Consider the following 25667-nt stretch of genomic DNA (forward strand, 5'->3'; position numbering starts at 1 on the left):
TCAATTACCGTGGCATCAGAGAGGTAGTGCGTTCGGGCTCCCTGACAGGTCCTGGGCTCTTGGCACTGCAGGGGATGCAGAAAGGAATCAAGAGGCCCCACCCTGGCCTCAAGACACTAACAGAAAAGACCTGCCCTCAGAGGACTAGGACAGCCAGTAGAATGCCATCCCAGAACCTCGAAGTGCTGGAAGGGTTTGCAAAGAGGTGGCAGCGTTTCCGGCAGTGAGCCCAGAAAGGAATCCTGGGTGATGAAGATATTAGAGGTGAGTCAGACACTGTCCCACCTGGCCTGGAAGCCTGAGACTTCACCAACTTGTGACATGTGTGGGCATGTGAGTCCAGGGCAGCCACTCACCCTGCCGCCTCAGTGACAAATCACCCATCAACCCCTGATTTGAGTTTTAACCCCAGGCCCAGCACAGACTTTCCTTCTGGGAAGCCTGCCCCCACCTTCCCAGTCTGAGTTAGGGCCTCCCTCCCTCCCTCCACCGTCACTCAGGCATCCATCCCACCTAACACTGAGAAGCTGGGGCCGTCTGCTTACAGGTGGGTACCCCCGTGGGGCTTGAGGACAGGGGCCCAGTCCTGTTTGCCTTGTGCCTCTCCCTCAGCCTAGTACAGCACCCAGCCCACGGCAGACGCCGAACTCGCCAAACACTTAGGGAGAGAACAGGCGAGCAAGCGCAGTGGGGCGAGGGTGTGGCTGCGGGCACACACACGAGCAAAAGAGCAGAACATACAAAACCTCTTTCCAGGGACCGGTTTCACCCCCGCAGTCCCAGGATGGGCCTGAGTGGGTTCTGGAGGCCCCAAGGCTCTCACAGTGGCTCCCCATTCCCCCTTCCTCAGTTCAGGGTAGACAGCCCAGGAGGAGGATGGACACGCCCGAGCTGCTGGCAGGAGGAGGCTGTGAGCTTAAACGCCCTGCCCTCTCTCATTCTTACTGTCAACACACAAATTACTCTAGTCCAAGTGTCAACTGAATAAAGCCTTCCCGGGGGCGGGCTGGGCAGCTGCCGGCCACTGTACAGAACATCCCATTTACGGAGGAATGCCTTCCTGGTGCCACAGAATTATATCCCAACTCGGCTTCGGGCTGTGGAGATTTCTGACCTTCCTCTACTTGGAGTGTGAACCATCAGTCCTAATGGCATCTGCATCATGTGCAGATGGGCAACCTATACATGTCCCTGTGCGGAGACCAAAGCATAAATATCACCACCAGGTGACTCTCTGGAGACAGACGCAAGTGGACACCAAAACACCCAGATGACGTCCGTCCCTGCTCGGATTTTTTGATACTCTAATGATTGCCAGCTCAAACTCAGTGGTAAACAAACATCTGGACTACGGAGACCTTGGCTCTGGGATGGAGACAGAAAACTGCAGAGATGTAACCTTCCCCCTTCCATCTGTGCCTGAACTCATCCCAGGTCCCCTCACTTTGTGCCACAGGGACCCCCAGGCAGGTGTGACTTCCTGCCCCACCGCCCCCAGCTCCCTCTCCCCACTCTATCACCACTTCCTCTCAGCTGCCATTAAAATGGGAAAAGCCTGATAAGCTCACAATCAGGACACTGATCACAGCTGCCCTTCCCCTCCCAGGACATCTGCATCTTCTTAAGAGCAACGCCCAAAACCTTTGTATTTTGAATGAAATCAGGCTGGGGTTTGATTCCGGGCAGAGCTACTTACTAGCTAGATGACCTTAAACAAGTTAACCAATCTCTGTGGTGCAGTTTCTCCATCTGTTAACGAGAAAAACAACACCCATCCCCCCACCCCACCCTCGCTATTGTGTGGGTTAATAGGACAAATATTGTAGCACAGTGACCAGCACTGAGCACTGGTGGCGAAGTCTCAGCTCCCTCCTTCATTCCCTTCTCCTCGGTCCAAAGTACTTACTTACTTTCCAATAACATTTTGGAATCACTGGCCAGCCAGTCCCATTGGGCTCCTCTGAGAGCCGCCACCACTCCCAGGGCCTCAGTCAGGAAGGATGGAGAAGACAGACACACAGCCCAGCCCAAGATACTTACAACTTCCTCACCAATAACACGGCCTTTGTGGTCGGGGACGGGGGACTCCGAGGACTCCACTCACAACCCACGTTGCTGAGGGGGCTCCTCCGGAAGCAGGAAAGCTGGGGCTCCTCGGGGGGAACTGGAAGGAGAGCACAAAGGCTGAGGAGGCAGCACACCTCACCGCCCGTCCGGGGGAGCCCTTGACTCAGCGCCCTCCCCCGACCCTGGCACCAGCCCGTACCACAGCCAAACAGCCACGCACAGATCTAACTGTGCTCGGGAAATCAAAGGATGCCAAAGTCCTCATGTCAGGCTAGGAGGTGGGGCAAGTGAGGGGAGGTGCCTGGGGGCCAACTTGCCTAAAGGGGAGCAAGACTGGCACCAAAAGTTGGGGCTATGGGGCTTCCCTGGTGGCACAGTGGTTGAGAGTCCGCCTGCCGATGCAGGGGACACGGGTTCGTGCCCCGGTCCGGGAGGATCCCACATGCCGCGGAGCGGCTGGGCCCGTGAGCCATGGCCGCTGGGCCTGCGCGTCCGGAGCCTGTGCTCCGCAACGGGAGAGGCCACAGCAGTGAGAGGCCCGTGTACCGGAAAAAAAAAAAAAAGTTGGGGCTATGGGGTCCCACAGGCCTGGTGGTGTGGCCTTGGGCAAGTCCCAACCTCTCTTCAGTTTTCTACAATAAAGTTAAATGATGATAAAATAGCCACCGTAATACTGCTGCCTCTCACTGGGACATTGGGAAGATGGTATGAGACACCAAGGAAGAACGTCCCTCAGCACAGGGCCTGGCACACAGGGCATCTGACTATAGGATGTCTTATGAGATGCAAAGGAGTTAGGAACCTACTAACTCTAACAATAAGAATAGTTCATTTGAGAGCTTACTATGTGCTATGCAGAGCTTTTAACACCATATTTAATCTTTACAACAACCCTGAAGTAAGTTAATCACATCAACCTTATTTTACTAACAAGGGAACTGAAGGGCAGAGAAGTTAAGCCGTGAAGGAGGAGGATTCGAACCCTGGCCCCTTGCCCTCGACCCCCCAAGCCCTAACCACACAGCAAGGCCAGCTGGACGGCATCTCCATCAGCCAGATGCCCCCACCCAGCTGGAAGCTCTACCAATCTCGCTGGCAAATGTCACTGGGCCTTTCCCCGAAATGCTTGGGCCAGGGAAATAACAGGAATTTAAAGGGTCAAGCAGGGAATCTCTCTCTGGAATGCGCAGAGCAGTGCTGGGAGCCGTCTCTGGGAGCTCTGAGGACACAACTCACCATCCACCAGCAAACGCACACTTCCAGCTGGGCGGCCGTCCTCGTAGCACGAATAGTTTCCAGAGTCGCTGAGCAGCACAGACCTCAGAAGCAGCCTCCTTCCCACGCCAGCCCATCTGCCTTGGCGTGAACCTGTGACCTGATTCCTGAGCACCCAGTGAACGGTGGCATTGTCCCCCGCTTCCCCACCTGGGCAGGTCAGGGTAACGCTGGCCCCTGGCAGGCTGGTCAGCACATCGTTTGGCACCTCTGCAGGGGTAGAAGACACTGGGTAAGCCGACAGCAACCTGACAAAGGGACTTCATCCGATTCGGGAAGCCACAAAAGGCTCTAGTGCTAAACATCTCTCAAGTCCATCCATTGGCCCGGGCCACCATCACATCACCTCTTCCTGGGTTACTGCAATGGCCTCCCTGTGGCCTCCCAGCCCCAGTCTTGGCCCTCTCCACCCAGCTGCCCCAGGGAGCCTTCCAAAACGGCTCTCTGGCCACCCCACTCCTTTGAATAGAAACCCCCTCAAGGGCCTACCGCTGTCCACAGCATAAAGTCCAAGTTCAGAGGCCTGGCCCACAGGGCTTTCCACCACTTGCCCCCTGCTGACCTCTGAGGCCTCTTCTCTCCCCGATCAGCCTTAGAGGAGGCACAGTCCCCCCACCCCATCCCCACACAACTTCCTCCTGTTGCAGGTCTCAGCCTAAATGTCCCTTCCCCAGAGGCCTTCCCTATCTCCTCAGCTGCATTAGGCCCCCATTCTACCTTCCCCACCATGTCACCCATCACACACTGCCGTATAATTACCAATTCCATATCCATCTTCACTTCAGGACCCCAAGTGCCACAAGAGTAGGCACCCTGTTTTGTTCTCTGTCATATTTCAGTGCCTAGATCATTGCCTGGCACACGGCGGTGGCCCACTGAGCACTTGATGAATGTATAAATGAACGTATACACACAGGAATGAATGCCAGGTACCCAGTGGGACTCACAAGATGCATGAGTACACAGGAAGTCTCAGAATCCCAGGGTCTCCATTTTACAGGTAATAACTGAGGCACAGAGGAATCAGGACACTTGCCCAAGATCACCAATGACTTAGCTACACAGCTGAGAGGCAAACCAGGTCTTCCAACTCTGTTCAGTGCTCCCTCCAGAACCCTACACCTATCTATTAAACCACTTAGGGTAATGCTATGTTTATTCTAGGGACCAAATTGGAAAGTAAAAGAAAACAAATGCAGTCCCCATCCCTGAAAAATATTATGCTACTCAAGGAAAGGATATTAAAGATACAAGTAAACTTTCTTTTAGTATAGGTTAAATAGATTCATAGAATCTAAGATTTTGGTTTTTTAATAAATTTATTTATTTATTTATTTTTGGCTGCGTTGGGTCTTCGTTGCTGCACCCGGGCTTTCTCTAGTTGTGGCGATCGGGAGCTAACTCTTCATTGCGTTGCGCGGGTTCCTCATTGCGATGGCTTCTCTTGTTGCAGGGCACGAGCTCTAGGCGCGCGGGCTTCAGTAGTTGTGGCTCGCGGGCTCTAGAGCTCAGGCTCAATAGTTGTGGTGCACGGGCTTAGTTGCTCCGCACCATGTGGGATCTTCCCGGGCCAGGGCTTGAACCCGTGCCGCCTGCATTGGCAGACGGATTCTTTTTTTTTTTTTTTTTTTTTTTTTTTTTGCGGTACGCGGGCCTCTCACTGTTGTGGCCTCTTCCTTTGCAGAGCACAGGCTCCAGACGTGCAGGCTCAGCGGCCATGGCTCACGGGCCCAGCCGCTCCGCGGCATATGGGATCTTCCCAGACCGGGGCACGAACCCATGTCCCCTGCATCAGCAGATGGATTCTTAACCACTGCATCACCAGGGAAGCCCAGAATCTAAGATTTAAATCAGTCTAGCCAGCTGAGGAAACTGAAGCCAGGGAAAACAGCAAGTTTTCATGTTAAGCACACTTGGTCCGTCTAACCAAATGTGTAGCCATTTATTAGCAAACAGCAGCAATAAGTCTGGTCAAAGATTTCCGAAAGGCCCAGCAACAGCCTGGGCACCTGACCTCACCTCCCACCTGTGCTCCTGGGCTGGGAGGACCAGCACTAGTGTCCTCCCGACCTGCAAAGCCTTCTTGCTTGGGAGGAGTTTTTAATCTCACGCTTAACCGACTGTCCCTCCTCCCGCCAAGGTAGCTGTTGGAGAGGAGAGAATAAGGCTCAGTGACTCCCAGAAGGATAACACTCAAAGCCAGCGGGGCTGGTTGTCCAGATCAACTGCCGGCCACAGTCCAGAGATCAGGGACATGAGCATCAAAGGGACAGCGACAGCTTCTGTCTGGCTACACAGACTCCCTTCAATCTTCCTTCTCACCTTATCACTTGGAGTCAGAGTCCTCCACCCTGGCAACCTCTGCCCCGAGGTTGGCAGGTAAGGGACAGGTGCAAGGGCAGCATAGCAGCCGGTCACCTAGGGTTTCTTTCTCTTCACTATCAGAGCCTTCGACTTTGGGTGAGAAAAATGGCTGAATCTCACCTTGCAGCGAAGCGAGTGTGGCCAGGTGCCTTACACCCCTCTGCCTCACGTTCCCCCACTATGGGCCAAGATGCATGAGTCCATGCATCTCGAGGAGGTCCCCAGAGCCAGGCACCAGTGAAGAGGACAGAGTTAGGTGGCAGAGAGACCCTGCCCTCAAGGACAAGACATGTAAGATGCATTCACTGCTGCAGAACTGGGACAGAGGACACAGGGCGCCCCTGAACACCAGCAAAATCCCAGTCCCTAGGAGACCAAGTCCACTGAGGGTACCTCCACGCCCAGAGGGCTTAAAAGAGGTATGAAAAGCCCTAACTACAGGACACCTTTCATACATAATCTTCAGTAATAGATTTCCAGCATTTCAAGTATCATTTTTAAATGTACTATATGATATTGAACACATGCAAATTAATATATGTAATGTACATGAAAGCTATGAAACACCCCCGAACTCCTACCAACCAAACCACTAGCACAATCATTGTCTCTGAAGCTCCCTCTGTGCTCTGCATCCCCCAGCCTCCCTGCTTATACAGCGTTACATGTTGGACTTATCGCTCCCTCACTTTTTTTTTTTAATAGATCTTTATTGGAGTATAATTGCTTCACCACACTGTGTTAGTTTCTGTTGTAAATGGGTTCAGTTTCGCTACTCATGGATCCCTAAATTTTTCTTAACTTTGTGTGATATTTGAGAATTATGTAAATAGATTACAGTCTTCTGTGACATGTTTTTGTCATTCATTGTTTCCATGATTCATGTAGCTATAGTTATTCATTTTCACTGCTTTGTAATATTCCATTGGACAACTATATCATTCTCTTGCTGAGGGAGGTTTTGGGTCATTTCCAGTGTTTTGCTATATCAAAGAGTGTGCTATTAACTTTCTCGAAGGTGGCTCTTGGCGCATTTGCCCAAGAATTTTCCTGAGTAGAATTGCTGGTCCTGGTGTGTGTGCATGTCACACATGTCCTTTTCCTTCAAAATTGACACACAGTCCAAACCTTTTAAGTCTTATGTGCACCTGACAGTGGCTATGGCTTGCCATGTCCAGTCCACATACTGAATTACATCTGTGCCTGAATCAGGTTAGATCTAGAAGACACACCGACACTTTGAATCAGTATATCGATACTTTCACTTTTCCATTTTCCACTTAATAAAGCAGCTATAAGTACAAAACCTAACATGGATGTCAAGTTCATGCACAAATTACCAACATTGTAGGAGCAAAGACGGAGACACCGTCGGGAATTCCCTGGTGGTCCAGTAGTTAGGACTCCGAGCTTCCAGTGCAGGGAGCACGGGTTTGATCCCTGGTCGGTGAACTAAGATCCCGCAAGCCGCATGGCGAGGCCAAAAAAAAAAAAAGATGGAGACGCTGTCAGAGTAGGACAGTCTTCTGGTGGGTGGCCCCGCTGTGCAGTGCTTACAACATCCCTCCATCAGCTGACGAGCGGAAGTCGGAATTCACAAGGCACCAATACACAATAGATTCTCAGCGTTGCCTGAAAGTCCAAGCAGGGGTCAAGGACCATGGCAGGCTCATCCTTTCCTTGGCACTTTCCACATGGCACCATCCTTAACTATATATACGTCCCCCTCCCCAGTCATGACTATGAGGCTGTGAACTCCCACTAGCACTCTTCAGAGAACTCAGTAGGTGCTTAATTAATGTTTAATGTAGGGTGCCTAAGAGGTACCCACAAGGTCAGGGCCTCCACAGTGCACACTCCCAGGAGCCCCTGTCACACAGGACACAGCGGTCTACGTGGTGCCCCTCGCGTGGTGCAGTGGGCAAGCCCTACGCTAGAGACCAGAAGAGCCAGCTTGTCACAGCTGAGGAAAGAGACTATAAGCCTGGAGCCAGAAGGGACTCTCTTTTCTCCTTCTGCCTTTGCCAGTTCCAGGAAATATGTTTCTCTGGTCACTTCCCTAACCCCCAGTTCAGATGGAAGCTCTTGCCGTGGCTAGCGACCAGCTTGAACAATAGCAGGGGCTGTTCTGTTCCTGAATTCACCCACAATGGCCAGAGGATTTGGGCAGCTCAGAGAAATCACAAATAAAAAGACTTTTTTTCTCTTCTACTAAAGCAGAGCTTCAGGAGCAACATAATGGCCACTTCCTCTGCCAAAGAACTTGAGTAATGGTTCTCTGAATCTTTAAAACTGAGTCACTATTATTTTTTTAATGGGGAATGATTAATTATAAAACACCCATTGGCAAGTATTGCCTGTCCCTGCCCTTCTTCAAAATACATTTCTTCTAGAACCTGTGAACAATGCTGTGTTAACTATGCTTTTAAAAGCATTCTATGCAGGATGATCACAGTCAAACACTCAGAGAGGAAAGACCACAAGAAAATACCCTTGCTACAGTCAGAGTGGGCAATGCTGCCCCTACCCAGCCGCCCACCCCTCTGCCTCCTGACCCAAATCTCTGAGTCAGTGCCCGTGACACCCGTGGGGCTGCGTAGGAGGCCCTGGGCATCTCTCTCTCTTTTTTTTTGGCTGCACCTCGCGGCTTGCGGGATCTCAGTTCCCCAACCAGGGACTGAACCTGGGCCAAGGCAGTGAAAGCCGGGCATCCTAACCACTAGGCCACCAGGGAACCCCCGCCCGAACAACTCTTTGAAAAGGAAGAGGTGATGTTCACAGAATGCCCTCCTGGTACTTCCACCCACCTCTCCCAATGATGGGACTAGAGGCAATTTCTTTCTCTTCCTTTCATCTTTCTGTATTTTTTTCAATTTTCTATAAGTTGTTTGTATTACTCTTATAATGAACACACACAGACACACATACATGTGTGTGTGTGTATATATATATATATATATATATATATATATATATATATATATATTTAAGACAAAGAAGCTACATAGCCTGGATCTGTCCAGGTTATCATGCCTAGGGAGGGAGGAGGTGGGGCAGAATGCAGTGGACACCAGGAAACAGGGGTGGGGTGAGAGTGGAGTTTTCAGGACAAGCAGCTTCTGACGGCACCTTCCAGGTCAAAGAACGTTCACCCCCCACGCTTGCAGCTCTGCCCTCCAACCCTTGCGGCTCTCTGTTTTGTCACTTTCGCTGCACGCTGCACACTTAGCCCTCAGCCATGCTGGCCTCATCTCCTGGTGGACACAAGGTCACCGTCCCTCCCTATCTGCCCTGTTTGTCTACTCCCTGGAGTCTGCCAGGGCCCTCCTGAAGGCCTCCCTTATGGGGAAGAGCCAAAGGGAAGAGACACAGTGGGGAACAGGCGAGGAGGAAGCTCCTGAGAACATCCTGTTCCCCAGAGATGTGCCCCAGCCATTCTCACACTCCCACTCTGGGAGGTGAGGGGACCAGGTGGGGAGGGAGGGGTTGGCCCTGCACACCCTGACATTCAGCACAGCATGCAGTTTAGCATCTGCCCTTGAGCAATTGCTCAGCCATTTGAGGCCAGCATTGCAAGCCCATGCCCGTCCCCTCCTTAAGACTCAAGAATTTTTTTGTGCACCATCAAGTGCAAAAGGCCAGAAACCTTAATCCTGGAGAGAGAACTGACAGTTAGTGGTGAACACCTACTATGCACTGACACTCCTCTCCACAAAACCCCATGGAAAACTTAAAACTACCTGTAACACAGGCCGCCCTAAGATAAATGTCCCTGACATGTTGAGGGAGCCAAGAGGAGGGGTAGAACACTCCAAAACGGAGGGATTCAATGGAAGAGATATTTGGGTTGAGCCCTGAGACATGAGTAGGAGTTTGATAAGTGGAACTACAGGGAATGGCATTGTATAGAGAGGGAACAGCATGGAAAGGCATTGAGAAGTGAGGGCCCGGGGAGGGCAGGTATCTGGTGTCCTCCAAGGGGATCAGAAACCTGACTCTGCAGGCAGAGGTATGTGCAGGCTCAGTGCCCACCCACCTCCAACCCCAGCCTCCAGGACAGGAGCCAACAGTGCTTCCTCCTTCTGTTAATCTTCCAATCACCAGTGCCTGCCCCCCTCCACCCCGCCTCCCACCCCTTCCTGGCCTCCTAGTGCATCACAAAGCATCCCAGAGGCAGCAGAGAGGAGGAGGCACCGAAGGACTGTTGAGCCTCCTTTGTTCTTACCAAGGTCAATGTCAGATGCGGGGTGGCAGCACCCTACATCCCAGCTGCCTACGAAAAGGGATTGTGCAGAGGCCCAAAGCACCTCACTTGGGACTGAGAGCAGCAAAGTATCCCCTCCTGAAAACAAACCTCCCCAAATCTCCTCCTCAACTGTCTGGTCTTGTTTAGTCACTGACAACTAACTGGGTGGGGCTGGACTGACACCAAGATACACTCTTGTCTTGATTTGTCCTTTAACATAAAACACATCTCTAAGAGTGGCAGGCAGCCTGACATAGGGGGAGCAGCCCTGTGTTATCAGAAGACCCGAGTTCTATTCCTGGTCTTGCCACTGACTTGCAATGAGCCTTGGGCACATCACAGCCCCTGACAGAGCCCCACTCACCTTCTCTATGAGGTGAGGGTTCAGACTACAGTCTGAAGCTCCCTGCTGCCCCTGTTCCTGCCGTCTAGCATCTTATCACTCTGAATCACTAGCTCACAGAGGGCAGGAAGCATGTCTGTGTCTGTTTATCTCAGACAACAGCCCAGCTTGAAAATACAATTAATCTATGGACTTATTATTCTAATAGTCAATGACTTTTGGAGAAGGATGATGGCCAGGGCATCCCAGTGCCCTCAGACAGATGCATCTCCTTATCCCTAGAGAGCCCCAGGAGAGGGAAATTCCCATAACCTCCCTCGCCTCTCACTCCTCAAGGGGAAGAGAGTTTAGGTCCTAGTAACCTCTGGCAACCAAATCCACACCTCCCGGCCCAATGCTCACGCAATCCCACTCCCTGGGCCGCTGGGCCCCCCACCATGGTCGACACCTCTCGAGCCTGGGAACTTTGCAGTACGGCCCTGGGAAGTGAGGCTCTTCCCCCTTCCAGACCTAAGGTTGGGTGCCAGAAACCCAGACAGCTTTCTTGTTTTTCTACTTTTTTCCTTCTTCAAGTAAACCTGCAAATGTCAATAACCAGAGAAAAACACGCACACGGAGACACATATTTCTCAACTCTCTTGCAGCTTGTTGTTGTTCTTGCCAACAAAAACAAGTTCAGCTTCCTGGACCCGTTTATGTAAGCGGTGAAGCAGCTGCCCAGTGCCACCGCAACACGGGTTTAGCTCACGCCTGCTAATCCCACCGCCCCGGTTTCTGAGCAGGGACAGTCGTCTGGGCTGGCAGCTGGGCCAGCTAGCAGCACAGGACGGCCTCCAGCCTCTGGGGCTGCAGAGACACAGGATCTCAGAAGCGGGTCACAGAGGAACCGCAGGGGCCCCTGTCAGCGGTAAAGACCCTGATCTGGAAGGAGGGAGCTGCTGAGAAGTCTCCAGGAGAAGAACGTGGGAACCTCATGTTCACAGGGAAACACATGCAGAATTTGACCCCATGGGGCCTAGAACGAGTCCCCAGTGTGCTCTGTCCCCTCTCCCTGCATCCCCATCTAAGGACTGAAACCAGTGTCCTGACTTCCCGAGTAATAATAAACGTAACACTCAGCACCACCTACAGCATTTAGCAGGTGTCAGCGCTTTACCTAAGAGCCCTCCGCTCCTACAACAACCCTGCTATGGGGGAGGCTGGTCCCTGTTTCCGTGGAAGTTCAGAGAAGTTAAGGAACTGGCCCGAATTCACACAGCTAGTGAGGGAGGGAGTCTGCATCGGCTCCGGCTGAGTCTGGCCAAAGCCTCCCTCTCTCTGGGGGTCCAGGCGCATCCCCGTGTTCCAGCCCAGCCCCACTTCTCTGGGCTGCCCACCACCCTGCGTCTCCCCCTCTCTCCCAATTTCCCCTCCTCCTCCCTGTTCTCCTCAGGCCTTTCTACCCATCACAGAGGCTCAGGGAGGGGAGTCCTGGGGTTGAGGGGTCTGTGTGAAGGGGGAGCGAGCCTTTTCCCACGCAGCCCTGCCACACCAACTAGCCCCTCAGGGGCTCTCCCAGGAAACCGGGGGCCAAGTACCCTTGATCCTTCTCCTTCTAGCTACAGCAACAGCACTCTTGTGATGAGTTAGTTTAAAAGCGCCCCCCTCCCCGTCGGACTCCCAATCTCACACACTCACCAGATCGTCCACTCACTTCCCTAAAATCCCCAGAACGCCCTCCCCTGCGATTTAGGGTGGCCCCAGCCACCTCCTCTAACTCAGCTCCCAGCCCCACCTCCTCCACAGCCTGCTCCTCAGGTTGCTGACTCCTGCCCTCCTCTCCGTCTAATGTGTTTGAACTTCTGTACCTGCTCGTATTTGTCTTGTATTTGGTGGAGTCAGTATTTATCTTGGCATGGCCTTCCCCTCCATCCGCACCAGGGACTGTATACTTACTGCTTGGACGGAGGGTCTGGGAGGCTCCTTTGGACCATAAAAAGGTAACGCTGGCTGCTGACTCAGAGACCAGCACGTGTGACCAACTCCTCACAAGAAAAACATTCAATCCTCCCCTGGCAGCATCACAGATAATCAGCTGGCCCCGGGGCGGAAGGTCTGGCCTGGGTCACCTCTCAGAGATTATAAACTAATTAGAGGAAAAGATATCAAAGGAGGGCAAACAATTCAATTCCCCCACCCCCACCAAACCCCAAGCAGCAGATTGAGAAATAAAAAGAGTAAAGGCAAGACTAAGCAGGCCGGTAAGAAGGGCACATGGCCACAGGTGGACACAGATGGGACTTGGGTCCAGAAAGGGGCTAGGTTGGGGCTACAGCCACGGAGTGGGTGCTGATCTAAGAGTTGCTCTTCTAGGGCTATAAAGGCCCTTCAAGATGATTCAGCCAACCTGCCCATTTTTATAGATGAGGAGAACCAAGGCCCAGAAGTCTCACAGCCAGTGTGTGGTGTAGCCAGGACTGGAGCCCTGGGCCTTGGGACTCTGGGTCATGCTTGCCCAGAGTGCCTTCCCAGGAGCACAGCACAAAGGGTCCTGTCTTCCTGTCTCTGAACTTGGCCTTGGAGTCTAACCAGGAGCCTGACCCACATCAGGGTCTTTCCTGTGTTTGTGGAAGCAAAGGGGGGGGCAGGGTGCAGCACACACCTGATATCTGTTCCCCCTTCCCCATCCCAAACCATATCCACTCCCACCACCTGCCCCAGCTTCCACTCCTCCACCCCTTTAGATATGAGGAAGCAAAGCTAAAGATTTGAGAAGTCACAGAGTTGAGGTGTGGTAGGGAGTGACTAGAAGGGACACAGGAGAGCCTGCTGGGGCTGGTCATGTAGCTGAGTGGTGGTTACACGGCTATGCTCAGTTTGTGAAAATTCATCGGGCTGTTAAATTTATGCTGAGTGCACTCTCCCGTATGTATGTCACACTGCCATACACATTTTATAAAGCCCCTAAGTCCTCCTGCCTGAATTCAAGCCTACATTCTTCTCCTTACTCCCATGTACCATGAGCAGACACACACACACGCACACACTGGTCTAGCTTCATGTCACCATGAAGAAAGCAGCTCAGAATGGGAGAGCAGGCATATCTACCCTCAGTGAAACTGTGAAACCTGGTTTCCAGCTTTCCTGCCCCCAGCCTGTTCCCCTCATAAATAAGCCAGGCCAGGCCTACCATGTTTTGAGCTAGGGAGACTCAGCATTATAACTATGTCAGTGCTCCCTAAGTTATCTCTAAATTTTACTTGATCCTAATAAAAATACCAACAGGACTTTTTTTTCTTGGAAGTAGGCAAGCTGATTCTAAAGTTCAAACAGAAAAGTAAACAAGCAAGGATAGCCAGGAAAATTCTGAAAAAGCAGAGAACTGAGAGGAGGATTAGCCTTACCAAACTCTAAAGCATATTATAAAGCTATAGTTATTAAAACAGTGTGTGGTACTGACACATGAGTAGACAGACAAAACTATGGAGGAGACTAGAAAGTTCAGAAGTAATAGTAACCAAAAATAGCTTTGTCTGCACTATTGAACTGTACCCTTTAAAATGGCTAAGATGACTGACCTCCCTGGTGGCGCAGTGGTTAAGAATCTGCCTGCCAATGCAGGAGACACGGGTTCGAGCCCTGGTCCAGGAAGATCCCACATGCCATGGGGCAACTAAGCCCGTGTGCCACAACTACTGAGCCTGCGCTCCAGAGCCCATGAGCCACAACTACTGAGCCCGTGTGCCACAACTACTGAAGCCTGTGCACCTAGAGCCCGTGCTCCGAAACAAGAGAAGCCACCACAGTGAGAAGCCCATGCACCGCCACAAAGAGTAGCCCCCGCTCTCCACAACTAGAGAAAGCCCGTGCGCAGCAAGGAAGACCCAATGCAGCCATAAATAAATAAATAAATAAATTTTATTTTAATAAAATAAAATGGCTAAGATGATAAATGTTATGCTTTTGTATCTTACTACAATTATTTTAAAATAGCTTGGTTTGAGTGTTGGCTATATAGAGGTGCTATTGTAAGCTTGCACATGGATGACCTAACTTGATCTTCCCAACAGCTTATCTTACAGAAGAGGAGGCTGGTTACATAGCTAATTAGGGGTAAGCCTAGATTCAAACCCAAGCAATCAGGCCTCAGAATTTGTGCTTTTTAACTACTAAATCTGCCGACAAGAAGTATAAACCCAAGTATATACAGTAATTTGGTAGATTTTAAAGGTGGCTTTTAAAATCAGTGGTGGAAAGATGGATTATTCAATAAACTATAAAAAAGGACATCAGGTGATAACTGGGGGAAGAAAACTTAGAGCCATACCTCAGTCCATGATAAATTCAAAATGGATCAAACATTTAAATACAAAAAATTCTTAAAGACATCGGAAAAAAAAAATCTTTTCTTTACTCCCTCCCAAAAAGAATCTTTCAAGACAATCTTGGCATAGGGAAGATCTTATTAAGTATGATACAAAACGTACAAGTCATAAAAGAAACTGATAAACCCAACTACAATTTTTTTAAATACACAAAAACCAACCCCCACCCAAAAAAGACAAACGACAAACTAGAGAAAAATCTTCACAACTCATATCACAGAGGACTAAATTCTTTAATATATTAAGAGGAAAAAACCCAACAACCCAGTTTTTAAAAATGAGCAATGAATATGAACAGGCACTTCATAGAAACAGGTTATGCAATAGTCTCTTAAACATGGGAAAACCGGTATATTCACACTCAGATAAGATAAATGCAAATTAATTCCACACAGATGCCATCTCTGTGTAAATAGCAGTTTAATAACACATTTTCATCAGAACTGTGGGGACACAGGCATTCTCTCATTGCTGCGGGGAGTATGAACTGGTGCAACTTCCACTCTCACTCAAAAGTACAAATGCACATGGCCTTCGACCCACAGGTTCACCTTCAAGGAATTTATCCTGCGGATGTTCTTGAGCTCAGGCAACATGATGGATATGCAAAGTTACTCCCCAAAGCACTGTCTGTAATGGCAAGACAGGAAACAAGCCCAAAGCCAACGTCCATCAAAAGGAGACTGTGTAGGGACTTCCCTTGTGGTCCAGTGGCTAAGACTCCGCACTCCCAATGCAGGAGCCCCGGGCTTGATCCCTGGTCAGGGAACTAGATCCCACATGCTGCAACTAAAGATCCCACACGCGGCAAGGAAGATCCCACGCGCCGCAACTAAGATCCCGCGCAGCCAAATAAATAAAGATTTAAATATATTAAAAAAAAAAAAACTAAAAATTTAGCACTGGGCTTCCCTGGTGGCGCAGTGGTTGAGAGCCCGCCTGCCGATGCAGGGGACACGGGTTCGTGCCCCGGTCCGGGAAGATCCCACATGCCGCTGGGCGGCTGGGCCCGTGAGCCATGGCCGCTGAGCCTGCGCGTCTGGAGCCTGTGCTCCGCAACGGGAGAGGCCACAACAGTGAGAGGCCCGCGTACCGCAAAAAAAAAAAAAAAAACTTAGCACTATTTTCAGGACATACCTAATCTCTCAAAAAATGTGAACAATTGTAATTATTATTCCCACTGCAGTAGTGGGTCTTTCCCCTTTTCTGTGAGAAAGTCTTCATGCTATAGCCTCCCCCGCTTCTCCCATCAAAATGGGGTCTTCAGATCAATAGCAGCTATCAAGCACCTGCTTTTGTTTGTTTCAGCCTCAAGACGTGTTGCTCTGCCTGGGCTTGGAGTGACTTGGCCCAAGGTCTGCTGGCTTGTTAAGTGGGTAGTCAAGAGACAGGCCTGGACTGTCTGACCCCTGAGCTGTTTTCTCTCTTTGCTGTCCCAGCTGCCTTGTTAAGAGACAGAGAAAGATCACTTACAGTGACATGTGGTTGCAAAACATTCCCCTGACCCAAAGTGATATGAATGGATATGGGGGAGGAGGAGGTTACAGTGCAATGGCTTAAACATACACTGTGGCCTTAACTATTCTTCTTAAGAGAAGTACTGAAGAAGGACACTTCCTGGGGCAAAAGTAGGGCTGTCTTTGCCACACCAGTGCATATGGAGCTGGTGAGTCTGAGGACACTGAGAACAGAGACGATATCCTTGAAGTCACCATGCTTTGGGAAGGGTGGGAGTTGTGGGTGACACACGTGATACAGTGGAAAGAGCAAGGTTCAGAGCAAGGTCTGTCACTTCCTTGCTGTGCGACGTTGAGCAAGTTACTTAATCTCTCTGAGCCTCGGTTTCCTCTCACCTACTCAAGGACACTGCTTCAGCGATTCTCACCTCTCTGTCAATTTTTGATCTCTACTAGATCATTTCCACCAGCAAGCAAACATGCTGAGATTTCAGTTTTTTTTTTTTTTTTTTGCGGTACACAGGCCTCTCACTGTTGTAGCCTCTGCCGTTGCGGAGCACAGGCTCCGGACGCACAGGCTCAGCGGCCATGGCTCACGGGCCCAGCCGCCCCACGACATGTGGGATCTTCCCGGACCGGGGCACGAACCCGTGTCCCCTGCATTGGCAGGCGGACTCTCAACCACTGCGCCACCAGGGAAGCCCTTTCAGTCATTTTTTTAAAAATTCTTTTCATGACCCCACTTCTCCAGCCAACGAACAGTCCATTTCTTTTCTCCCCTTTACGGCTAAAATCCTCCGAAGAGTAGCCTCTACCACCCGGCTCCAGTTTCCCTCCTCCTGCTCTCTCTGCAAACCACTCCTGTCAGCCTTAGGCCTTCACCATTTCGCCGAAACTCCTAACATCAAGTCAGGGTCACCAGTGGCCTGCGTGTAGCTAAGTCCACTGGTTAGGTTGTCCTCTTGCCTCTCAGCAGCGTTTGACACCACTCACTGCTTCTGCCTCTTGACGCACTGTCCTCACTGGATTTTCTGGACAACTCTCCTGGCTCTCCTCCTGCTTCATTGGTCTCACCTTCTCAGTCTCCTCCTCCTTTTCCAGCCTGAGAAGGTTGGAGTGTTCCAGGGCTCAGCCCGGGGCCTCGTCTCTTCTCCATCTACACTTTCGCCCTCGGTGATCTCAGCCACTCTCAAGGCTTGAAATAATATCTGCCATCAGTCGACTCCCAAATTCATACCTCAACTCAGTCCTCATTCCCAAACTCTGGACTCCGTACCCAGCTCGTCAGCATCTTCTCGCCTTGTCCAATAGAAAGCTCAGTTTCAACGTGTCTGAACTGACCTCCTGATCACCCCCTAGCAAGACCTGCTGTCCTACAGTCTACCGCAGCGATGCACTGCCCTCAGACTCCTCTCACACACGGCTGCTGTGAAGAGTAAATGAGGTCACAGATGCAAAGAGCCCAGCACGGTTCTGTGTACAGTCGTCACTCAGTATGGTAACGGTCGTTGTAACCATCACGTAGAGAGAGAAAACCAGAGGATGCTTTTCGGGGAAGGAAGTTGGGAGGTGGAGGGAAACTGAGCACAGGTGCTGGGAGACAACCTGGATGCAGGGCCTCAGGGGGCACACTCCTAAGAGCAGAGCCAGAGGGCAGAGCTGGCGGGGGCAGGTAGGAGTGAGGTGCAGCTAGAAGTCAGGCCAAACCCAGGACCGTGCCAGAAAAGCCCCTGACTATGCCAGAGACTTTGGACCTTTTTTGGATCTCAAGTGCATAAGAGAGTAAAGCACACAGATGACCCAAAAGAAACTCCCCAGGGCTTCACCAAACAGAGTCTAAGAGTTAAAAGCCTCTTTTTTGCCGTCTTCCTCTTGCCACTCCAGTCCTCAAGGATTCTCTTCCAAAGACAGATACCTCAATGACAGTTAGCAACAGGACATTTAGCATTTCCCTGTCCAGCTGGAGTCTAAGGGGCCCCATGGTTGAGGCCTGGTCTCCCCAGAGACAACCCCAAGCTTCACCAGGGCAGAGGGCACCCGTGTGTCCCCACAGAGCCCTCCGCTCCAGAACCCAACAGGCCCTCAGGTAGGACCAGATTGCTAAAGAGGAGGCAGGAATTTTCCTGCGCAAGATGGGAGTATAAGGAATCCCTAAATATTTTTATATTTCTTCAGGCCTTCATGCAAGCATCATCTTCTTGGTGAGAACTTCCCTGGCCTCCCCTCGAAAAGATCAATTCTACATCCTCCTCAACATGTACGCAGTTCCCAGCTCCCGCCCTTGCTTTATTTTTCCTCCTTAGTCACTATCATACTATATATTTAATTAACATCCCCAGTAAAACGAAGCCGCAGTGAGCCAGGGATTTTTGGCTCTTTGGTTCACTGCTGTGTCCTCAGCTCTTAGAATAGTGCTTGGAACATCGGAGGAGCTCAAAATATTTTTTTCAAATGAGTAAGTTATTAGCTACGCGCATTTAAGCATTTGCTCTGTGCTAGAGACCTCCCTATACACTCTGTAGTACCTTACTTAGGGCATTTCATCGTCATAACAACTCTGCAAGGTAGTATATGAATTATTTCTATTTTCCAGATGAGAACAGTGAGTCTCTGAGAAGTAAAATCCCTCACCCAAGCTCACGTTATTTCTCCATGGCAGGGCCAGGCAGAGATCTGTCTGGCTCCAAAACCTTAACCATTACCTGTGCGGGATGAGCTGTGTTCAGGTGGAGAGAAGGTCCAGAGAGAGATAAAGGAAGAAGCAACAGAAAACCTCTGGAAGAAACTGTTTAGCACTCGAGACCAGCGCTGTCCAGTAGACCTTTCTGCAATGATCGCGAAATGCTCTATACCTGCGCTGTCAAATACGGTAGCCAAGTGTGACTAGCGCAACTAAGGCACTACATTTTAAATTTGATTTCATTTTAATTAATTTAAATTCAAATAGCCATACTTAGTAAATGGCTACCATATTCGAGAGAACAGCTCTAGACCTTTAAGACTGACCTGGAAAAGCCCAGATTTGGTGACGGGCACGCTCTGGCTCACAGGTGGGCCGGTGGCACGCAGGCCTGGTGGGACAGGAGAAGCGGAGGGGAATTGACAGCAGTGAGCACCGGGGTGGCTTTGTGTCATCCTTACAAACACCCTCTAAGGGGAGGATTTGTTAACCCAGTCCGCAGAGGGAGACGCGGAGGGTCAGAGATGAGATATGCAGTGAGGGTCCACGTGCCGCTGTCTCAGGGTCTTGGTCCATGCCCCCTTCTCCGACACCTTGTCCTTGGGTAGCTGGTACCCAGCGGGACAGGTCAGAGGGTTTCTCAGTCCCTCTTAGGGATTTAACCTTGACCATTTTCAAGCTCCTTTTAAGGTAGACTCAGGGCGGCTGATCCCAGGGCTTCACAGGACTCAATAAATGTTTGCTGCAATGAGTAAACAAGAGGCAGAGCTAAAGTGGGGAGAGATTTCTGGCAACTAGAAGCCCAGTGGGGGAGGGCCCTCCTTCAGTTCCTCAATCACACCACTTAGCCAGTCATCCTCAAACTTGCGAATCACAAGGGGTGCTTGTCAAAAAGGACGTTTCCTGAGCCTCACTTCCAGACATTTCTCTTCAGTAAATCTGGGGTGGGGGCCAAGAATCAGCATTTTTGTCAAGCACCCAACCCCCACCCCCAGTGCATGTGGCACACCTGCACACACACACACCAATTCTGATTCAAACAGATCCAGAACTACCCTTTAAGAAATACTGGTTTAGGGTGAGACTAGGAATGCAGGTAGACATTGGGGGCAGAAAGAGGTTGCTGTAAAGGGAAGTTCAGAGGCTGAGACAGGACTCTGAGAGATTTAAAGGTGTACGTGTTTGTTTTGCACACCGTCTTGCATTGCAGATCATGGAAGGAACCTGAGTCACCGAGGTCCAGGCCTTCCACACCCAACACCTACGTCCCAGCTAATCCAGGCCCCTAGACGGCAATTCACCTGAGTGGCCCTGCCAGCTCTCGGACGTGTGGGCAGAGGCTGATCCCAAGGAAAGTGGGCCCACAGCCCGGAGGGCCAGCGGATTTCCCCTCTAAACTAACTCCAGCCTCTGCTACCCCTCTCAGCCCCTTACTTCTCCAAAGCAAGGCATCTCACAGTCATTTGCTCCATGCTTCCTGTACAATGTCTTTATTTTTGCTCTCAAGTTTGTGGGCTGAGTCTCTGTGGGTGTGGGAGGGGAGATGGGTATTTTCTACTTCTCTGCATTTTCCTTCTGAACTGCGAGGGCTTTCACTTCCTCCCCAAACTCTCAGTTCTGCCTTTCACAGCCTGTCCACGCCTTGAGACCCCTTGGCTCGTCCCACCTGAGCACCAGGAAAATGGAGAACTGGCTGCAACCGGCTGCCCTCGCAGTACCTTGCAGCCACTTAGGAGCAAAAGAAAGCAGCAGCTACAGCAGTAACCTCCCTGCGGCAGGTGCCCTGGGGTGTGGTGTGAATAGCAACACAGGCAGGCAGGGAAGCCTTGTGCCCTCCTGGGCGACCCAGGCCTCACCCCTGCCTTGCCTCCCTCTGATAAAACAGTGGGCAAACCCAGGCTTTCCCTTCCCTTGGCCTCTTCTGCCCAGCACTCAGCCAGCCAGGGGTGACTCTCATCTTGGCCCCCAAACACCCCCAGCTCTGCCTGCTGGGCTAAGGATCTACCACCCCCGAGCACAGGGCCATGGAGGGGTGGGCCTCCACCAACTAGGCCTGACAACTTCCCATCCCAACCTCTCTGAACCTCAGCCTCCTCTTTGGAACAAAGTATTATTTAGATCCAGTGGAGAATTAGAAAACGTGAGTAAAGCCTAGGTGGCCTCAATCAACAATGGCTGTTACTGGCAGGGGTTATAAATGTGTGCTGAGAAAAAGAATCCCTTTACTTTCCTCTCCCAAGCACGAGGAACACAACCATTCAGAAGGCAAAGGGACCTGCAGGCACACCAGCCCCTGGCTCTCTCCAGCAGGGAGGGGTCAGGCTGAGGGTGTTCACCCAGGGTAGGAGCGCCGTGCGGTCTCGCAGTGAAAGCCAGAGCCACCGTCTCCCCAGCCATCTGTTCCCAGAAGCCTGCCGGCTGCCCCCTTGGTTTTCCACTGTGTCCTCAAAGAAGCCCTCAGACCCTAAAATAAACCTCTGGAGAAGCAGTTGCCCAGCTCCTCTAGAGGAGAGCCTAGACGCGCAGCTGGGCATGCCGCCAGAGTCCAGAGAAAGGACTAGCGGCCAAAGGCACACTACAGTCCACAGGAGCAACAAGTGCCCCGTGCCCTCTGCCTCACCCCTCCTCTCGTCTGGAAGTGGAGTCCAGTGCGTGCCAGCCTCAAGACGTCCCAATCCCTGGCCAACCTCCCCACTTGGCTTAAATTCCCAGGGCTGAGGCACACGGCTTGCTAGAGCTGGTGTCTGCCTAAGGGAGTGCGGGCAGCGGGCAGCGGGAGGGTCCGTGACTCAGCGCCCATGATGTCACTCCCTTCACAGTCAAGGCACTGTCATCCACACATAAACCCGGGGGGCTGAGGGGAGAGCCAGGCGGGATGCCTTCCCCAAAGCTGAGGGGCAAGGGGGGCGCTGGTACAAAGGACGCCCCGGGCAGGAACTCCACCCCGCGAGGGCATCTCCTTTTAAAGTAAGCCGGGCCGCAGTTGTGTAAGGACTCCTGGGGCACTGGGAAGGAGACAAGAGAATCAGGTTTCTGAGAACACACCAAGTCCTGTACGCAGACCGCAGGGAGCTACCCGGCCGCAGGGCAGTCACGGGGAAAGCGCGCCCGGCCAAAGGCGCAGGACGCAGCAGGGGGCGCGCGAGCGAGCGCCCGCCACCGGACAGCTGGGTCAGCCCGGTGCCTCACCTCGTGCCGCGGGAACCTAAGCTAACCCCGGACAAGGGGAGCCGTCACCGCTCCGGCCTCCCTCCGCCGCCCCGCGTCTGCAGCGCCCACAGCGGTTCCCTCACCCGCCAGCTGCTCCAGCCCTCCAGATGCGCCCGGAGCCCTTACCCAGCGCGGGGCAGCCCCCCGGGGCCAGCGCCGTCCCGGGCGTCGCAAGCAGGGCGGTCAGCAGCGCGCAGCGGACGGCCAGCATGCTTCCTCCTCGGCTAATGCCCCATGGTCCCAGAGAGGCGGGCGGGCGGGCGGGCGGACGCGCGGGTCGGGAGCGGGCGGCCGGGGCGGGGCGGGGCGGCGGGCGGGCTTAAGCCCCGAGGGCAGCCCCCATCCCCTGGGGGCCCGCGATCTGCACGCACGGCGAGTCCCCGATCCCCGCGCCGCTCTCGGCTCGGCTCCCTCTGGCCAGGCTCCGTGTCAGTGCGACTTCCCACTTACACATGACTCAGAGCAGCGGACGGTCCTGGCAAAGCAAGAAAACATTTGAGGAACTCGCACTGGAGCTGTCTCTCGGCCGTTCCAGGGTGCTGTTACGAAAGCCGAAGCGGATGGCGCAACAGCCCCGCGCACCGGCCGAGCGGAGGGGTGGCTTCCTGCCGCAGCGCCGCACCTGAGCCGCGAGGGCAGGATCCCCGAACCCGGCGGGGGCGAGCTCAGCCGGCGGCCCTCCTCCCGACTTCTGTTGATCAGAGCAGGGGAATCAAACACCACTGGCTCGGTTTTGATTTTTGGTTTCGTGACCAGGATTACTCTGTGAAAGGAGCACCTGGCGAGCCCTGGAGGAGGCGATGTGCCTTTTACCGTTACAGTAAAGCGGTGCTGGGCAGCCCTTTCTGACCCTTGGAATCACCTGGGAGCCCTGAAAACCATCGATGCCTGGGTCCCACCCCCAGACATTCTGATTTAATGGATCTGGGATGAGGCTTGGGCATCAGGGGACTCACTACTGTAAAGGTACCTTCTCTCTCCGTGCCTGTCTGTTCCTTGCAGCACGGGCAGGGAGAAGGTTTGGACTTTGGAAGCAGATAAAGACCTGGATTCCCATCCAGACCTCCACCTACTGTGTCTGTGACTTCTGTTGAAATCCCTCGAGTTTCCTCATCTGTCAGATATAAGAAAGTCTATAGTGGTCGGGATGTTTATGAAGATACCGTGACTGTGAAGCTCTATACACATGACACAGGGTCCAGACCACAGGTGCTCAATCGATGTCAAAACATGCATGTCCGCCCTCCTGATCTGACAGACAGAAACTGGTGCTTGGCTTTCAGAAGCAACCACAACCAGCTCTTGAAAGAGCTCACCAAGATTCCCCAAGGAGCCTGAAGCCGACAGGGTGGCCTCAGAGCCGAGTTTGGAGGGAGCGCAAAGTGCGGAAATAAGGTCTCAGCTAAAAAGTTTCTGGCCCAGCAACTGCTAATTAGAATGTGCTTTTCCACTTTGGGCTTCAGACTGATCCTAACCAGGATCCAGGTTCCTGGGACAGCAGGAATGGGTGTGGCCTGACGGAAGCCCCCAGTGGATGGGACCTGGTCTGAAGAAACAGAGCTTCTGAAATGCAGCCCTCAGACCCGGTGCATCTGGCTTTCTCTGTGGGAACCACCCATCGGCGGTGCCTGGCAGAACTAGGCACATGCCCTGACCCACCTGCTGACGGAGGCTGGTTTGTGTGGGCTTGCTCTGGCCACAGACAGGGGGGAAAAAAAGGCATGTTGAAAGGTAGACCTTTTGGCCACTGGCCCTCTCTCCTGATATTTTAAATGAGGTTGCAGGCGGCCTGGAAGGTGGTTCCCACTGTGGTTGCCCCCTTCCCCTCTATTTGTTGCAGATACAGACCTGAAAAAGATCAAAGGGGGACTGAAACCAGAAGGCTGCAGAAAGCCCTCTGCTCAGAGAGGAGAGTCTGAAAGAGGGATGTTCAAGCCCAAGAACAGGTGTCTCAGACTGCACCCTTCTTCTGCACTGAAGTGGACTGCCCTGTCCAAACCACCAGCCGGAGCTTGTGTTCTGGAGTCAGACAGATCGAGTTCCCATCTCAGCTCTGCCATTTGCTGGCTGTGAGACTAGGGCAAACTACTTAACGTCTCAGAGCCTCTATTCCATGATTTGTATGACGAGAGTAACAACACGCAAGTTACTGGCATTGTGGTTCATATGAAAATATCTGGCCTATCTTTATCTTCTCAGCCTCATTTTCTGCATCTCCAAGCTTGAAGATAATTCTGTTTCTACAATATTATTTATGTCTTCTCAACTCCACGCCTTTGTTCAAGTTATTCCCTCTGCCAGAAATCCCCCTAGAGAACTAAATTGTTGCCTGCCATATTAGTAAACAAAGGATGTTGCAGCCATCAAGCCGTCACCCTGCTACCCCCATGGTGCCCCCTGAGGAAACTCAGGATGAGAAAACACAGGATACTGGCCCCAGGTAGCTGAGGTGCATTTCAAAGGAATGATTTCAGTGAGCCCAGACTCTTGCATCTTCCCATACGTAGAAAAGCACTAAATTCCTTAACTTCAGATGTCTGGTAACAGTAATCTTTTGATGTTCCGACTACCTGGTTTTTTGATGCAAAAACTCCCGTTTCCTTCTTGCCTCTTCGGAGCAGTCTCTCAGATTTATTTGAGATGCTGTCTTGAAGTCCTAAGAATGTCTGCTAAATTAAATAGAACTCTCAACTTTTTTTTTCAGTTGACACCCTCCTTTGTCCTACACCCTACTAACCCTTAAGACTCATGATGTCTTCTCCAGGAAGGTTGACTGCTTCCCTGGAATCCTATCATCCACGAGGTTGGATTAGGTGGTCTGTCTCTGTGCTGCCTCAAAACCCCCTCCTGACTTTGTTCACCACCCCATCTTCTCTGCCACACCGTAAAGCTCATCATTGTATTCACACAGCTGAGCAGGGCCTGGCATGTGGAGGGCCTTTGTCGGGGAGATGTGGCCTCCCCTGGGGTACAGTCTGAGCAGACTCTCTGAACTCCTTCAAGCCCCACCTGAGTTCTGCACTAAGTGAAGGTTCAAAATTCATGGGCCAACATTCCAGGCTTTGTTATGAAAAACACTGATAAGGAAGAGAAGAAAACAAACATATTCAGTTCAGCCTGACCTGCCCTCTCCCAGGCCTGGTTCTTGATGCCGGCACCCACGGGGGTCACCAGTGTCTCAGGCCAGGCTTATTGCCCCCAGGAAGAGGAGAAGACTCAGGTCTGTGAGGGATATAGACTTGGCAAGAGCTCTGGGGTGAATTGCAGAGTGAGGATGGGGCTATCTGGTCACCAGAAATCAGAAATAAAGACCAGACAAAGGACTTCCCTGGTGGCACAGTGGTTAAGAATCCACCTGCCAATGCAGGGGACACGGGCTCGAGCCCTGGCCCAGGAAGATCCCACATGCTGCGAAGCAACTAAGACCGTGCACCACAACTACTGCTCTAGAGCTCGCGAGCCACAACTACTGAAGCCTGCGTGCCTAGAGCCCATGCACCGCAACAAGAGAAGCCACCACAATGAGAAGCCCACGCATCGCAATGAAGAGTAGCCCCTGCTCGCCACAACTAGAGAAAGCCCGCGGGCAGCAACAAGGACTCAACACAGCCAATACTAAAAAAATAAATAAATAAACTTATTTAAAAAAGAAAAAAAAAGA

At 51.9% G+C, this 25667-nt stretch overlaps 1 protein-coding gene across 2 annotated transcripts in view; it reads right to left on the reverse strand.

Moving 5' to 3' along the window:
* The window catches only part of IL6R (interleukin 6 receptor), a 50855-nt gene extending 28422 nt beyond the window's left edge, over positions 1–22433 (reverse strand). Inside the window, exons 1-4 of one of the 2 annotated variants that reach the window (XM_019919452.3) lie at positions 22133–22433; positions 3304–3552; positions 2041–2164; positions 9–65 (exon numbers count right to left, since the gene is read on the reverse strand). In XM_019919452.3, coding sequence (XP_019775011.1) covers positions 9–65; positions 2041–2164; positions 3304–3552; positions 22133–22217 — 515 coding nt within the window. In that variant the 5' untranslated portion in view covers positions 22218–22433. The remainder of the gene's footprint in view (positions 1–8; positions 66–2040; positions 2165–3303; positions 3553–22132) is intronic. The other variant, XM_019919453.3, reaches the window with a different exon arrangement.
* Between the last annotated feature and the right edge of the window lie 3234 nt (positions 22434–25667).

This window comes from Tursiops truncatus, chromosome 1 (assembly GCF_011762595.2).
Source record: "Tursiops truncatus isolate mTurTru1 chromosome 1, mTurTru1.mat.Y, whole genome shotgun sequence".
In the NCBI taxonomy this organism is placed as follows: Eukaryota; Metazoa; Chordata; class Mammalia; order Artiodactyla; family Delphinidae; genus Tursiops; species Tursiops truncatus.